The sequence below is a fragment of the Cetorhinus maximus genome, chromosome 16, assembly GCF_964194155.1.
Source record: "Cetorhinus maximus chromosome 16, sCetMax3.hap1.1, whole genome shotgun sequence".
Taxonomy (NCBI): Eukaryota; Metazoa; Chordata; class Chondrichthyes; order Lamniformes; family Cetorhinidae; genus Cetorhinus; species Cetorhinus maximus.
Window position 1 is genome coordinate 76,196,550 of NC_135894.1, and position 16,745 is coordinate 76,213,294.

The 16,745-nt window shown below is 42.8% G+C and overlaps 1 protein-coding gene and 1 long non-coding RNA gene across 3 annotated transcripts in view; one reads left to right on the forward strand and one right to left on the reverse strand.

Moving 5' to 3' along the window:
* Positions 1 to 9,473, reverse strand: part of LOC144691971 (uncharacterized) — a 32,298-nt gene extending 22,825 nt beyond the window's left edge. The window contains exon 1 of the long non-coding RNA XR_013579243.1: positions 9,371 to 9,473. This is a non-coding gene — a long non-coding RNA (uncharacterized LOC144691971). The remainder of the gene's footprint in view (positions 1 to 9,370) is intronic.
* An 81-nt stretch (positions 9,474 to 9,554) lies between these two features.
* tbc1d23 (TBC1 domain family, member 23) overlaps positions 9,555 to 16,745 on the forward strand; it is a 74,658-nt gene continuing 67,467 nt past the window's right edge. For both annotated transcript variants that reach the window (XM_078560086.1, XM_078560087.1), the window contains exon 1: positions 9,555 to 9,657. In XM_078560086.1, the coding sequence (XP_078416212.1) occupies positions 9,602 to 9,657 (56 nt within the window). In that variant the 5' untranslated portion in view covers positions 9,555 to 9,601. The remainder of the gene's footprint in view (positions 9,658 to 16,745) is intronic.

The following is a 16,745-nucleotide window of genomic DNA, read 5'->3' on the forward strand; positions in this document are numbered from 1 at the left end:
TCTCTATAACATTGCCCAACTCTTCTCCACCTCGGCTCATCTGATGCTGAAACCATCATCTGTTCCTCGTTACTGCTACACTTGATATTCCAATCCATTCCTGCAATGGTGACCATGGGGTATGGACTGGTCCATGATCTTGGAAAAATGCTGCACTGGTTTGCTGTTGCCTTCTGCAATATGGCTATCCAGGAAACTCCTCTTTACCACCTGCCATCAGGTGAATTTGAAGGATTTACGGGTTGAGAATCAATCTGATTGGCCATGATATGAACTCAACTTGCAAGGCCATCAAGTCTTGAAGTGGCACTTGAACCCAAAGGTTCAGGCAGAGGTAGGAAAGCTACCATTGCGCCATAAGACATCCCATATTTTACACTTTATAAACCTGAAGTCATCCAAATCTCTACTGCCTGTGTCCTTACTGGCACCAACGCTCATTCACCTATCACGCTATGCTTGTGGACTTTTGTTGGCTTTCAGCTAAGCAATGTCTCGATTTTAAAATTCTCATTCTGATTTTTGCTATGTTAAGTACGAAAAGCTGGGGATGTTCTCCTTGGAGCAAAGGAAATTGGGAGGAGATTTGATAGAGGCGTACAAGATTTTGACAGGTTTAGATAAGGTACTCAGAGAAAAGCTGTTCCCATTAGCTGATGGTACCACGACAAAGGGAAATAGATTTAAGATTTTGGGCAAGAGATGCAGGGGGGCATGTGAGGAAGAACTTTTAACATGGTGAGTGATAATGACTAGGAACTTGCTACATATGAAGGTGATGGAAGTGGAAATGGTCAATGATTTCAAAAGGAAATTAGATGGACAGTTGAAGGAACACATGAATTAGGAGCAGAGTATGCCATTCAACCCATTAAGCCTGCTCTGCCATTTGATAAGATCATGGCTGATCTGATTGTGGCCTCTACTTTCCTGTCTATCTCCATACCATGTCAATCAAAAATCTATCTAACTCAGTCCTAAAAGATATTCAATGACCCAGCCTCCTCCACTCTCTGGGGAAGAGAATTCCACAGACTAGTGACCCTCTTGGAGAAAAAAATTACTAATTTCCCCTTATTTTAAATCTATTTAAATAATATGCTGCTTTTCTATTATTCCTGCCAAAGTGGACAAGTTCACATTTTCTTACATTATACTCCATCTGTCAAATTTTTGCCCACTCACTTAACCAATCTAAATCCCTTTGCAGACTTCTTAAGTCCTCTTCACAACTTACTCTCCTATCTATCTTTGTGTCATCAGCAAATTTAGCAACCATACATTCGGTCCCTTCATCCAAATCAGTGATATGGATTGTAAATAGTTGAGACCCCAACATTGATCCCTGTGGCACTCAACTTGTTAAGCCTTGCCAGCCCAAAAAAGATCAATTTATGTCTATTGCCTTGTTTCCAGTTGGCTAACCAATCCTCTATCCATGCTAAAATGCTCGCCCTACACCATGAGCTCTTATTTTGTGTAGTAACTTTTGATGTGGCATCTTAGCAAATGCCTTCTGGAAATCTAAGTACACTACACCTATAGGTTTCCCTTTATCCATGCTGCTTGTTACTTCCTCAAATAAATTAGTCAAACATGGTTTCCCTTTCACAAAACCATGTTGACTCTGCCTGATTGCATTGAGACTTTCTAACTGCCCTGCTTTAAATTCCTCAATAATAGGTTCCAGCATTTTCCCTACAACATATGTTAGGCTAACTAGCCTGTAGCTTCCTGCTTTCTGAATCTCTCTTTTCTTGAATATTTTCCAATTTGATGGGTCGTTTCCCGAACATAGGAAATTTGGGAAAATTAAAAACAATATGTATACCATCTCCACAGCCAGTTCTTTTAAGACCCTAGGATGAAGTCCATCAGGACCTGGGGACTTGTCAGCCTTTAGGTGGAATTTTACAGCCCTGTCTTGGCAGGGGTGGGGCCGTAAAATGCGGTGAGCCGTTCAAAAGTCCATTGATTTCAGCGGGACCGCAAAATTCCTCCCTTAGTTCTAATAATTTCCTCAGTACCCTTTCCCTGGTGATTATAATTGTTTTAAGTTCCTCCCCCCCTTTCACATCTTGATTTATGATTCTTTCTAAGATGATATTCATGTCTTCTACAGTGAAGACAGACGCAAAATATCTGTTCAATTCATCCGCCATTTCCAAATTTTCCATTATTAATTTCCCAGACTTTCTCTCTAGAGGACCCATGCTCACTTTAGTTACTCTTTTCTTTTTTAAGTACCTGTTGAAACTCTTCGATCTGTTTTTACATTTCTAGTTAGCTTTCTCTCATACTCTAATTTCTCCCTCCGTATTATGTTTTAATCATTCTTTGTTGTTTTTATATTCTGTCCAATCTTCTGACCTGCCACTAATTTTTGTGGAATTGTACACTTTTTCTTTCAACTTGTTCTTTCTTTAGTTAGCCACCGATGATGTGTCCTTGCCCTACAGTCTTTTTTTTTCCTCAATGGAATGTATCTTTGCTGAGTGTTATGAAATATCTCCTTAAATATCTACCATTGCATCTCTACTGACCTACCCCTTAACCTAATTTCCCAGTTCACTTTAGCCAGCTCTAACTTCGTACTTTCATAATTGCCCTTATTTAAATTTTAAATACTAGTCAGACCCACCCTTCTGTCCCTCAAACTGAATGCAAAATTCAATCATGTTATGATAACCACTCCCACAAGTAACTTCTGACCTTTGCAATTTCTTATCTCTACCCAAACAGGCTCTACATCTTGATCTTTAGAACTAAGGTCATAAATAAATATAGGAAATAAACTTGCAAGACTACGAGGTTAGAGTCGAGGGCATGGGATGGATTGGATTGCTCTAGAGAGCCTGTGTTGTAATGATTTTATGACTCAATCTCTCTATGGCCTGACTTTTCCTTAGCTCTCTAATCTGTAGCCCCACAACCCTCCAACATATCCGTGTTTGTAATTCTGGCCTCTTGAGAATTCTGATTTTAATTGCCCCACCACTGGTGGTCATGACTTCAACTGCTTAGAACCCAAGCTCTGGAATTCCCTCCCTAAATCTCTATACTCCTCGTCCTCTCTTTCCTCTTTTAAAGTGCTCCTCAAAACCTATCTCTTTGATCAAGCTTTGAGTTATCTGCCCTAATATCTCCTAACGTGGCTTGGTGTCAAATATTGATTTATACTGCTCCTGTTAAGTGCCTTGGAATGTTTTACTTGTTAAAGGCACTATATAAATACAAGTTGACTTCAATTATCCGAACATAGACTGAGAAAGCAAAAGAGGGGAGGAATTCCTGAAATATGCCTGATCCATGTTTCCAGCCCAAAAAGAAAGGAAGCAGTGTTAGGTCTAATTCTGGAGACTGAAGTGGGGCAACTGGAGCATGTTTCAGTAGGGGGAAACCATTGGGAAACAGCTTTTTTTAATTCTTTCATGGGATGTGGGAATCACTGGCAAGGTCAGCATTTGTTGCCCATCCCTAATTGCCCTTGAACTGAGTGGCTTGCCAGGCCATTTCAGAGTCAACCAGATCGCTGTGGGTCTGGAGTCACATGTAGGCTGGACCAGGTAAGGACAGAAGATTTCCTTCCCTAAAGAACATTAATGAACCAAATGGGTTTTTATGATAATCGATGATAGTTGTCATGGTCACCATTATTGAGACTAGCTTTATATCCCAGATTTATTTAAATTCCATGTCCCCAGAGCATTAGCCTAGGCCGCTGGATTATTAGTCCAGTGATATTATCACCACACCACCCTGATAATTTCATTCAGCTTAGAGTAGTTATGGAAATGGACAAGAAAGATCAAATGTGAAAATACTCAGAGAACTAATTTCAGTGAGTTAAAGTGGAATCTGGCTCAGATGGATTGAAATCAAAGATGGGCAGGTAGAACAATGAATGAGACAAATAGTAATTTGGTAGTACAGAACTTGAGCATTGCTGAAAAGAGACATTTTGTCGAAGATTCTTGTCTTGCACACTTCAGGACATTCGCAAGAATACCAATGTCAGGGAAGCAACAACTTCATACTGTATGAGAAGAGAGTGCTGATTAGTTGGCAAGTGTTCTATGATTGGTAGAGGCGTTGCCTCAGGGCAATGCCTTAACCAATCAGAGTCAAGCTGCCTGGTTTAAATTTCAAACAGTGCTTGGCAGTTAACTGTCAGTCACCATTAACTGGTGCATTCTCTTGAATATAAATAGTACAGCAGGGAGCTGAAAAACGCAGAAGGGCTAATAAAGTGTAGGAAAATGTAATAGGTAACAAACAAAGGAACCCAACTGTCTTTCCTACATGCCAATGGAAGGAATGGACAGATTAAGGACTATAAAGGAGATCTTGTGGTAACAGAGAGCTGGCTGAGGTACTAAATGAGTATTTTGCATTTCTTCATGAAAGAAGGTGCTGCTAATGTCATACTAAAGGAGGAAGTGGTAGAAAAATTAGAATTAATAAAAATAGAGATATTTTTAAGGTTGGCAGCACTCAAAGTAGAAAAGTTACCCAGTCTGGATGGTTGCTGAGGGATGTGAGGCTAGAAACTGGAGGCTCTGGGCACCATTTTCCAATCTTCCTTGGATATGGGAGTAATGCCAGAGGACTGGAGGATTGCAATTGTTACAACCCTGTTAAGAAAAATGTGGAGAGGGATAAACCCAGTAACCATGGGCAAATCAGCCAAATGTTAGTGGTGGGGAAACTTTTAGAGGCAAATTTAGGACAAAATTAAGCAAGACTTAGAAAAATGTGGGTTAATAAATTAAAGCCAACACAAATTTGTTAAAGAAAATCACGTTTGACTAACTTGATTGAAATTTTTTGATGAAGTAAGGGAGAGGGTTGATGAGGATATTACATACAGTTAATGTTGTGTATATGAACTTCTAAATGGTGTTTGATAAAGTAACATATAATAAAATTTGTTAGCAAAATTGAAGCCCAGGTGATGAAAGGAGCAAAACAAAAACAGAAATACCTGGAAAAACTCAGCAGGTCTAGCAGCATCGGCGGAGAAGAGCAAAGTTGACGTTTCGAGTCCTCATGACCCTTCAACAGAACTAAGTAGAAATAGGAAAGGGGTGAGGGGGGGGGGGGGGGTGGAAGAAGGGTGGGGAGGCTGTTGGGACAAGCAAGCAGTGATAGGAGGAGATAACCAAAAGATGTCACAGACAAAAGAACAAAGAGGCGTTGAAGGTGGTGATATTATCTAAAAGAATGTGCTAATTAAGAGTGGAGAGCAGGACAAGCAAGGTAGCTCTAGTGGGGGTGGGGTGATATAAACGATGGATGGAATACATTTAAAAATAATAGAAATAGGTGGGAAAAGAAAAATCTATATAAATTATTGGAAAAAACAAAAGGGAGGGGGAAGAAACGGAAAGGGGGTGGGGATGGAGGAGGGAGTTCAAGATCTAAAGTTGTTGAACTCAATATTCAGTCCGGAAGGCTGTTAAGTGCCTAGTCGGAAGATGAGGTTCTGTTCCTCCAGTTTACATTGAGCTTCACTGGAACAATGCAGCAAGCCAAGGGCAGACATGTGGGCAAGAGAGCAGGGTGGAGTGTTAAAATGGCAAGCGACATGGAGGTCTGGGTAATGCTTGCGGACAGACCGAAGGTGTTCTGCAAAGCGGTCACCCAGTCTGCGTTTGGTCTCTCCAATGTAGAGGAAACTACATTGGGAGCAACGAATGCAGTAGACTAAGTTGGGGGAAATGCAAGTGAAATGCTGCTTCACTTGAAAGGAGTGTTTGGTCCCTTGGACGGTGAGGAGAGAGGAAGTGAAGGGGCAGGTGTTGCATATTTTGTGTTTGCATGGGGAGGTGCTGTAGGTGGGGGTTGAGATGTAGGGGGTGATGGAGGAGTGGACAAGGGTGTCACGGAGGGAACGATCCCTACGGAATGCCGCCAGGGGGGGTGAAGGGAAGATGTGTTTGGTGGTGGCATCATGCTGGAGTTGGCGGAAATGGCGGAGGATGATACTTTGAATGCGGAGGCTGGTGGGGTGATAAGTGAGGACAAAGGGGACCCTATCATGTTTCTGGGAGGGCGGATGTGCGGGAGATGGGCTGGACACAGTTGAGGGCCCTGTCAACTACCGTGGGTGGAAAACCTTGGTTAAGGAAGGAGGAGGACATATCAGAGGAACTGTTTTTGAAGGTAGCATCATCAGAACAGATGCGACGGAGGCGAAGGGACTGAGAGAATGGGATGGAGTCCTTACAGGAAGCGGGGTGTGAGGAGCTGTAGTCGAGGTAGCTGTGGGAGTCGGTAGGCTTGTAATGGATATTGGTCGACAGTCTATCACCAGAAATTGAGACAGAGAGGTCAAGGAAGGGAAGGGAAGTGTCAGAGATGGGCCATGTAAAAATGATGGAGGGGTGGAGATTGGAAACAAAATTAATAAATTTTTCCAGGTCCCGACGAGAGCATGAAGCAGCCCCAAAGTAATCGTCGATGTACCGGAGAAAGAGTTGTGGGAGGGAGCCAGAGTAGGACTGGAACAAGGAATGTTCCACATACCCCATAAAGAGACAGGCATAGCTGGGGCCCATGCGGGTACCCATAGCCACACCTTTTATTTGGAGGAAGTGAGAGGAGTTAAAGGAGAAATTGTTCAGTGTGAGAACAAGTTCAGCCAGACAGAGTAGTGGTGGATGGGGATTGTTCGGGCCTCTGTTCGAGGAAGAAGCTGAGAGCCCTCAGACCATCCCGGCAGGGGATGAGGTGTAGAGGGATTGGACGTCCATGATGAAGAGGAGGCGGTTGGGGCCAGGGAACTGGAAATTGTTGATGTGACGTAAGGTGTCAGAGGAATCACGGATGTAGGTGGGAAGGTCTGTCCGCAAGCATTACCCAGACCTCCATGTCGCTTGCCATTTTAACACTCCACCCTGCTCTCTTGCCCACATGTCTGTCCTTGGCTTGCTGCATTGTTCCAGTGAAGCTCAACGTAAACTGGAGGAACAGAACCTCATCTTCCGACTAGGCACTTTACAACCTTCCGCACTGAATATTGAGTTCAACAACTTTAGATCTTGAACTCCCTCCTCCATCCCCACCCCCTTTCCGTTTCTTCCCCCTCCCTTTTGTTTTTTTCCAATAATTTATATAGATTTTTCTTTTCCCACCTATTTCCAATATTTTTAAATGTATTCCATCCATCGTTTATTTCACCCCACCCCCACGAGAGCTACCTTGCTTGTCCTGCTCTCCACTCTTAGTTAGCACATTCTTTTAGATAATATCACCACCTTCAACGCCTCTTTGTTCTTTTGTCTGTGACATCTTTTGGTTATCTCCTCCTATCACTGCTTGCTTGTCCCAACCCACCCCCCCCCTTAAACCAGCTTATATTTCACCCCTTTCCTATTTCTACTTAGTTCTGTTGAAGGGTCATGAGGACTCGAAACAACAACTTTGCTCTTCTCCGCCGATACTCCCAGACCTACTGAGTTTTTCCAGGTATTTCTGTTTTTCTTTTAGATTTCCAGCATCCGCAGTTTTTTGTTTTTATCTCTGTGATTAAAGGAGCAGTGGCTGCATGAATATGAAATTGGCAAAGGGACAGAAAGCAGAGATTAATGGTGGTGAATGGTTGCTTTTTAGCATCCAGTGAAATGTACTGTGTAGTGCTGTCTCTGGGGGTTGGTTTTGGTACTACTGATCTTTTTGTTTGTATCAATGACCTGGACTTAAATATTTAGAGCATAATTTCAAGATTTGCAGATGATACAGAACTCTGAAACGTAGTCAATAGTGAGGAGGATATTAACAAGACACAGCAGTGAAATGGTCAGATGCATGGCAGGTGATATTTAACACAAGTATAAAGTGATTCATTTTGTTAGGAACAATGAGGACAGTCAATATAAACTAAATGGTACAATTTTGAGGGGTGTGGGAACAGAGAGACCTTGCGATCCATTTACACAAATCTATTAAGTGCCAAGTCGAAAAGGCAGTTAAATATGTACAAGATCCTTGTTAGTCTACAAGAAGTGTTCCGTGGTTAGTTAATATTATTTTTATACTTATTGGATTAATATCAAGAATAGGAGCCCCTCTTGATTTTCTATCTCACCTAGGCTGAGGCTGACGAAAACATCACTATTACTGTTAACGGTTTACTAACAATCCAAGCTGTGGATTAAATCTGGTACCTTGATAGTCTGTATGGCTCATACTTGCTGAATAAAATCAGAAACATTGGAAATACAGAATAGGCCTGTCAACAACTGTAAAGAGAGGGACAAGAACGACAAGAGAGGGAACCAGTGGGGTTCCGCAGGGCTCGGTGCTGGGGCCCTTACTGTTTGTGGTGTACATAAATATTTTGGACTTAAATGTAAGAGGTATGATCAAGAAGTTCACGGATGACACAAAAATTGGTGGGGTGGTAAATAGTGAGGAGGATAGCCATAAACTGCAGAAGGATATCAATGGACTGGTCAGGTGGGCAGAGCAGTGGCAAATGGAATTCAACCCGGAAAAGTGTGAGGCAATGCACTTGGGGAGGGCTAACAAGGCAAGGGGTTACACTGAATGGTAGGACCCTGGAAAGTACTGAAGATCAGAGGGACCTTGGTGTGCATATTCACAGATCCCTGCGAGATGCAGGGCAGGTAGATAAGTTGGTTAAGAAGGCATTTGGGATACTTGACTTATTAGCCGAGGCATAGAGTACAAGAACAGGGAGGTTATGCTGGAACTATATAAAACTGATTAGGCCACAACTAGAGTACTGTGTGCAGTTCTGGTCACCACATTATAGGAAGGATGTAATTGCACTGGAGAGGGTGCACAGGAGATTTACCAGGATGCTGCATGTTCTGGACGGTTTGAGCTATGAGGAAAGATTGGATAGGCTGGGGTTGTTTTCCTTGGGGGCAGCGAAGGTTGAGAGGGGGCCTGATCGAGGTGTACAAGATTATGAGGCGCACAGATATGATGGATTGGAAGCCACTTTTTCCATTAGTAGAGGAGTCAATAACCAGGAGGCATACAATTAAGGTAAGAGGTAGAAGGCTAAGATGGGAGTTGAGGAGAAATTTTTTCAGCCAGAGGGAGGTGGGAGTCTGGAACTCATTGCCTGAAAGGGTGGTTGAGTCAGAAACTCTCGTAACATTTAATAAGTATTTAGATATTCACTTGCATTGCCATAGCTTCCAGGGCTATGGGCCAAGCGCTGGAAAATGGGATTATTGTAGTCAGATCTTTGTTGATCGGCACAGATACGATGGGCCAAATGACCTCCTTCTGTGCTGTAAACTCTATGAGTAAGTTCAGGTGTTAAGGTAGAGTAGCGAGCAAACTGGCTTGGGAATGAGGAAAGTTATTGAATTCTTCCTTGTTAAGAAACTACCTGTGGGCCATTAAATCAGAAATGTCTGGTTCAAAAGAAATAAATCAAAAATCGTTTTTCACCCGCCTGACCACCGTCACTTTCACATCCTTGTCAACAATGGATAATAGCAGTGGCTCAATGCCGTAAATCAACACGGGCCTTTACGACGGTTTCTTCTTTTCTGACGACACCCGGTGTGATACACTTTACGGCAGCAGCTGGGGCTAGACGTGGAGGCTTGTGAGCGGAATGGCGGCGGCGTCGGCCGAGGAGGCGCAGCCGGTACCGGGCGGTAACAGCAGCTGGTGGGTATCAGTGGGGGAGGGGGGGCTCGGCTTCTCTTAGTGTCTCGGTTGCATGGGTACGGCCGTAAACTGGACGGAAGGAAATGAGATATTAGATCGTTTGTGTGTATCGAGAGTGGCGGTGTCTCTGTCGGCTCAACATGAAACCTAGCCAAGGAGCTTTAAACTGGGATCGATTGAGGGTGACAGGCTCACTTGATTTCCTTTTTTTTTTGTGACTCCAAATCACATACTAAGCGAGTCATTTCCCCTCCTATGGGAATCCAGTTCATAAAAACCTGACTTCTGATTATGGCAATTCAGCAATGTTTTCTCTTTTGGAAAAAAAAATTGTGCCAGTACGTTTTTAAAGGACTTGTGAGTTGATTGCGAAGTGGATGTGTACGCTCAGTTATGCAGTTTGTTTCTCAGTACGGAAGATACCACATTTAACAAAAACAGAAATAAGATCTGTCAAGTGTTTAATAATTTCCGTAAAATTGGGGAAGGAGGGAGTGGGGGAGGGGGAGGGGGGGGGGTGGTAACAGTCTGACAATTCACTTCATTTTCATAAATTCAGCCAGAAGATGAAAGGGGCAGCAGTTTGGTGGGCCAATTCTGTGTATGAGACTGAGAGGAGAGCTTGTGTTACAATTACTGACCATGTAAAAGAGAAAGAGTGGGAGTCCTACTGCAGAAACACTTCAAAAGGAATTTGCTGTGAACACGCATCACAACAGTCTTTAATATTTTCCCCCCACATCCTGTAATTACATGGAAAATAATTTAGTTGGATGAGCTATTTCAAAAATGATTTTGGTGCATTTTTGCATTAAAATGTGTTTTAGACAAGGCTCAATTGATCAATCTCAAATCTGTAATTAGACATTGAGCTGGACTAAGTCTGTAATTATAATTCTGAGTGAAAAATTAAATATTTTTTTATACAATTACTAAATTTTTACAGTAGTTGTCTAGGGTACCATAATGACAGATTTATTGGAATGCAGTTAAGTTTACAGAAATGTAGAGCTGGCAATAGTGAGCTGTACTGCTAGCTCTAAATTGATATCAGGACAAATAAATCAGAGTGCTCTACCTACATTATGGTTCACCAGTTTTCAAAGATCAATTATATTTTAATGTGAGATAATTTAGTTGATCTCTGTAAGGATCTTATTGTTCATACTTTGGTTCCTACTGCTGATAGGTATTGAGTGAGCACATTAGTTTCCTTGAGTGTTGGGTGAGGAAGAGATCAGTTGTCATTATGATGTCCCTGTAGCTGAATAACTCGTTGAGACTGTTTGGGTTCACACACAAAGTCGGGTAAATTGAGAAGGGTCAGGACTCTGTGAAACTACAAAAAGTGAATTTATTTAAAGTAGGATGAGATAGAATTGGTGGCAAAAACATAAATTGTAGTATGTTTAAGTTAGGTTGGTGGTAGGCTGCTTTGCGTTCTTGCTGTTAGACTGCAGTTGTTCCAAGCTGAAAACATTGTAAGACTACGTCCTGGAGGTTGTTTCAACTCTTGCCTAAATTTAATTTGGGCAACTTGTCACCAGTGTCATATTATATCTTACATCAGTATGAAGCTGGAGCCGCTTTGTAATGAGTGACTGGCTAGATTTGTGAGATCACAATAGGAGCTATGACTGGTTGGGTACAGGTGAAGATCACTGGAGTGTCATTACTGAAAGAAGACTAAAAATGACATAGCTGCTAGACTGGGTCTGCGGCAGGTGGTGAGAGAACCAACAAGAGGGAAAAACATACTTGACCTCATCCTTACCAGCCTGCCTGGACCTCATCCTCACCAGCCTGCCTGCCGCAGGTGCATCTGTCCATGACAGTATTGGTAGGAGTGACCACCGCACAGTCATTGTGGAGACGAAGTCCAGCCTTCACATTGAGGATACCCTCCATGTTGTGTGGCACTACCACTGTGCTAAATGGCATACATTTCGAATAGATCTAGCAACTCAAGACTAGGCATCCATGAGGTGCTGTGGGCCATCAGCAGTAGCAGAATTGTACTCGAACACAATCTGTAACCTCACGGCCTGGCATATCCCCCACTCTACCATTACCATCAAGCCAGGGGATCAACCCCGGTTCAATGAAGAGTGCAGGAAGGCATGCCAGGAGCAGCACCAGGCATACCTAAAAATGAGGTGTCAACCTGGTGAAGCTATAACACAGGACTACTTGCACGCCAAACAGCAAAAGCAGCAAGTGGCTAAGCGATCCCACAACCAACAGATCAGATCTAAGCTCTGCAGTCCTGCCACATCATTTCATGAATGGTGGTGGACAATTAAACAACTCACTGGAGGAGGAGGCTCCACAAATATCCCCATCCTCAATGATGGAGGAGCCCAGCACAGCAGTGCAAAAGATAAGGCTGAATCTTCAGCCAGAAGTGCTGAGTGGATGATCCACCTCAGCCTCCTCTGGAGGTCCCCAGCATCACAGATGCCAGTCTTCAGCCAATTCAATTCACTCCACGTGATATCAAGAAACGGCTGAAGGCACTGGATATTGCAAAGGGTATGGGCCCTGACAATATTCCAGCAATAGTACTGAAGACTTGTGCTCCAGAACTTGCCGTGCCCCTAGCCAAGCTCTAGTACAGCTACAACACTGGTATCTACCCGGCTATGTAGAAAATTGCCCAGGTGTGTCCTGTATGCAAAAAGCAGGACAAATCCAACCGGGCCAATTACCACCCCATCAGCCTATTCTCCATCATCAATAACGTAATGGAAGGATTAATCAGCAATGCTATCAATTGACACTTGCTTAGCAATAACCTGCTCACCGACCACCAGTTTGGGTTCTGCCAGGGCCACTCAACTCCTGACCTCATTACAGCCTTGGTTCAAACATGGACAAAAGAACTGAACTCCCGAGGTGAGGTGAGAGTGACTGCCCTTAACATCAAGACCGCATTTGACCGAGTATGGCATCAAGGAGCCCTAACAAAACTGGAATCAATGGGAATCGGGGAAAACCCTCCGCTGGTTTGAGTCATACCTAGCACAAAGGAAGATGGTTGTGGTTGTTGGAGGTTAGCCATCTCAGCTCCAGGACATCACCGCAGGAATTCCTCAGGGTAGTGTCCTCAGCCCAACCATTTTCAGCTGCTTCATCAGTGACCTTCCATCATAAGGTCAGAATTGGGGATGTTCGCTGATGATTGCACGATGTTCAGCACCATTTGTAACTCCTCAGATACTGAAGCAGTCCACGTCCAAATGCAGCAAGACCTGGACAATATCCAGCCTGGGCTGACAAGTGCCAAGTAACATTCATGCAACACAAGTGTCAGGCAATGACCATCTCCAACAAGAGGGAATCCAACCATCGTCCCTTGATGTTCAATGGCATTACCATCACTGAATCCCCCACTTTCAACATCCTGGAGGTTACCATTGAGCAGAAACTGAACTGGACTAGCCATATAAATACTGTGGCTACAAGAGCAGGTCAGAGGCTAGGAATCCTGCGACAAATAACCCCCCCTCCTGACTCCCCAAAGCCTGTCCACCATCTACAAGGCACAAGTCAGAACTGTGATGCAATACTCCCCACTTGCCTGGATGAGTGCAGCTCCCATAACACTCAAGAAGCTTGATACGATCCAGGACAAAGCAACCCGCTTGACTGGCGCCACACCCAAAAACATTCACTCCCTCCACCACCGATGCACAGTAGCAACAGTGTGTACCATCTACAGGATGCACTGCAGGAATTCACCAAGACTCCTTCGGCAGCACCTTCCAAACCCACGACCAGTACCATCTAGAAGGCTGCAGATAGATTGGAACACCACCAACTGGCAGTTCCTCTCCAAGTCACTCACCATCCTGACTTGGAAATATATCACTGTTTCTTCACCGTCCCTGGGTCAAAATCCTGGAACTCCCTTCCTAACAGCACTGTGGGTGTACCTACACCACTGCAGCGGTTCAAGAAGGCAGCTCACCACCACTTTCTCAAGGGCAATTAGGGATGGGCAATAAATGCTGGCCTAGCCAGCCTTGCCCACATCCCGTGAATGAATTGAAAAAAATCAAGTTTGTGTTGCCACTTTGACGACGAAAATTGACACTAAAACTTTTACCCCTCTTTCTCATGATGTTTGTCTATTTAACTTTTTAAGGAAGAAAATTCTATAATACATTGCTCATATTTAGGTAGTTCTTACATGTGTCTTCAATTACTGCCTCCAACTTTCCTTTTACGATTATGAAAGATATGTCAGCTCCTCAGCTCGATGCCTATCTCTCACAAAGCTCCCAGTTCAAAGCATTCCAGTTGGACTTCCACCTTTCTCATAGCACTGAAAGAACATTAGTAGAAGTTATAAATAATACCATCTGTGCTTACGATTATGGTGCATTAACCTCCTTTACCTATCTGTGGTGTTTGTTACATCTGAGCATAACAGCCTTCTTCAAAGTCCCCTCTGTGTCCAGCTCTGGGACTTTGCATGGTTCCATTCCTACTTAACCGAATGCAGCCATTGCAGCTGCAGAAAAGACTTCTTTCCCTCCTCTGCACTTGTCATCAGTGATTCCCCACTCTTCCTTCAATAGATGCTGCCCCCTCGGTGATACAGTCACAGTGTGGGGTCAGATTTCACATGCGCGTTTATACTCCGATTATTTACCTCTCCACCACTGTTCTTTGACTGAACCTCTGCTGCCAGACTGCACTTCTGACAAAGTTCTGGATGTGACAAACCAGCTCAACATCACAAAGATCTATGCTATTGCCATCAGTCCACACCATAAATTCTATTCTCTTGCTACTGACTTTAATGTTCTCTGCAACCACATGCTCAGGCTAAATTAGGTCATTAGCAAGTCTTGGTGCTTTTTCAATTATGACGATATGTTTTTAATCAATGTAATGAAATATTCCTCAATTCACTGCATAACATTAAGAAGCTTTATAACATCCAGGACAGAGCAGTTTGTTTGAGTACTGCTCATGAGGCTGCATTCAATATCTAACCTCTTAAGCACCAGACTGAAATGTATTTTATGTACAGGATGCACTGCAAAGATTTGAGCAACACTCCTTTTCCTCATGACCTATACCACTGAAAAAGACAAGAACAGCAATGCCATGGGACTGCCAAGAACTACAAGATCCCCTCCAAATCTCTCATTGTTCTTTTTCATGATATATTGCTATTTTTTTCATTGCTGTGCTGCTGTCTTAGAATTCTGTACCTGACACTTTCAGGAGCACTACCACAATAAGAAATGAATGAGCTAAAGAAGACAGCCCACCACCATGACCACCTTAGGGTAGCTAGGGATGAGAAACAAATTCTGTCTTGTAAGTTTTGTCCACTCCAAAATCAAAATAAAATAATGATGTAAAATTGGCATAGATCTGGTAACCCTCGCTCAGGAAACAGGACCTATCTCCATCTCTACAAGTCAGCACAGTTGCTGAAAGAAGGATTTCTATTAAATATGCAAACCAGTAAGAAGGCGGAGAGAGAACAGTAAGTAAGTAAGGAGCTGCACAGGGGAAAAGGGAAGGGAGGAAGGTGAGCAGAAAGGCTTTTAAACTAAATAGTGTGGGGGTGGGGGGGGCGGGGGGGTGTTGAGGGTTCATGTAAGGGGAGACTTAGAACGTTAACAAGAAAGGGTAGTGATACGGATATTGATAACCAGTGTGTGACAAGGAAGAACTGAGCATACAAACATTAGAGTACACCAGCAAATGGGATCAGAGTAGGGAAAATTGATAAAAATACGGAATTAAGGGCTCTTTCTCTGAATGCATTCATAACAAGATGGATGAATCTATAGCATAAATAGAAATAAATTGGTCATATATGATAGCCATTACAGAGGTATGGTTGCAAAGTGACCAAGGCTCGGAGCTGAATATTCAAGGGTATTTAACATTTCGGAAGGATAAGAAGAAAGGAAAGGGAGTTGGGGTAGCTTTGCTAATAAAGGATGAGATCAGTACAGTAATGCGAAATTACCTTGGCTTGTAAGATCAAGATGTAGAATCAGTTTGAGTTGAGATAAGATATTGTCAGGAAAATAAGTCACTGGTGGGAGTAGTTTATATGCTCCCTAACAGCTACACTGTAGAACAGACTACAAATCAAGAAATAAATGGAGGCTAACAAGAAAGGGTATTTCAATAATTGTGGGAGATTTTAATCATCTTATACATTGGGCAAATCAAATTGGCAAAGGTAGCTCTGAGATGGGTTCATGGAGTGTATTCAGGTCAGTTTCTTAGAACAATACATTTTGGAACCATCCAGGAATAAGATATTTTAGACCTGGGAATGTGTAATGAGACAAGACTAATTAATGATCTCGTACTGAAGGATCCTCTAGGCAAGAGTGATCATAACATGATAGATTTTCACATTCAGTTTGAGGGTGAAAACTGGGATCTGAATCAGGTGCCTTCAAACTTAAGTAAAGGCAATTACAAGGGTTTTAGGACAGAATTAGCTACAGTGGACTGGGAAGATAGATTAAAGGTAAGCTGGTAGAGAAACAGTGGCAAACGTTCAAGGAGATGTTTCATAAATCTCTTTCCCAATGGAATATATCTCCATGGCTAACTAAGGAAGTTAATTGATGGCATCAAATTGAAGGAAAAGGTATACAGTGCTGTGAAAATTAATGATAGGCCAGAAGATTGGGAAGATTTTTAGAAACCAGCAAAGGATGACTTGAAAAAAAGCGGAAGAAATTACAATATGAGAGTAAACTAACAAGAAATATAAAAACAAGACAGTAAGAGCTTCTATGAGTATATAAAAAGATAGAGAGTAAGTAAAGCAAATGTTGGTCCCTTACATGATGAGGCTGTGGAATTAATAATAGGAAACAAGAAAATGGCAGAGACTTTGAACAGTAATTTGTACCTGTCTTCACAGTTGAAGATACAATTCTGTCCCAAGAATGGTAGAAAAACAAGGGGGGAAAATTAAAACCACTATCACTATAGAAAAAGTATTAGAAAAACTAGTGGGACAAAAGGCTGATAAGTCCCCTGAACCCGATGGTCTGCATCCTAGGGTCTTAAAAGAAGTGGCTGCAAAGATAATG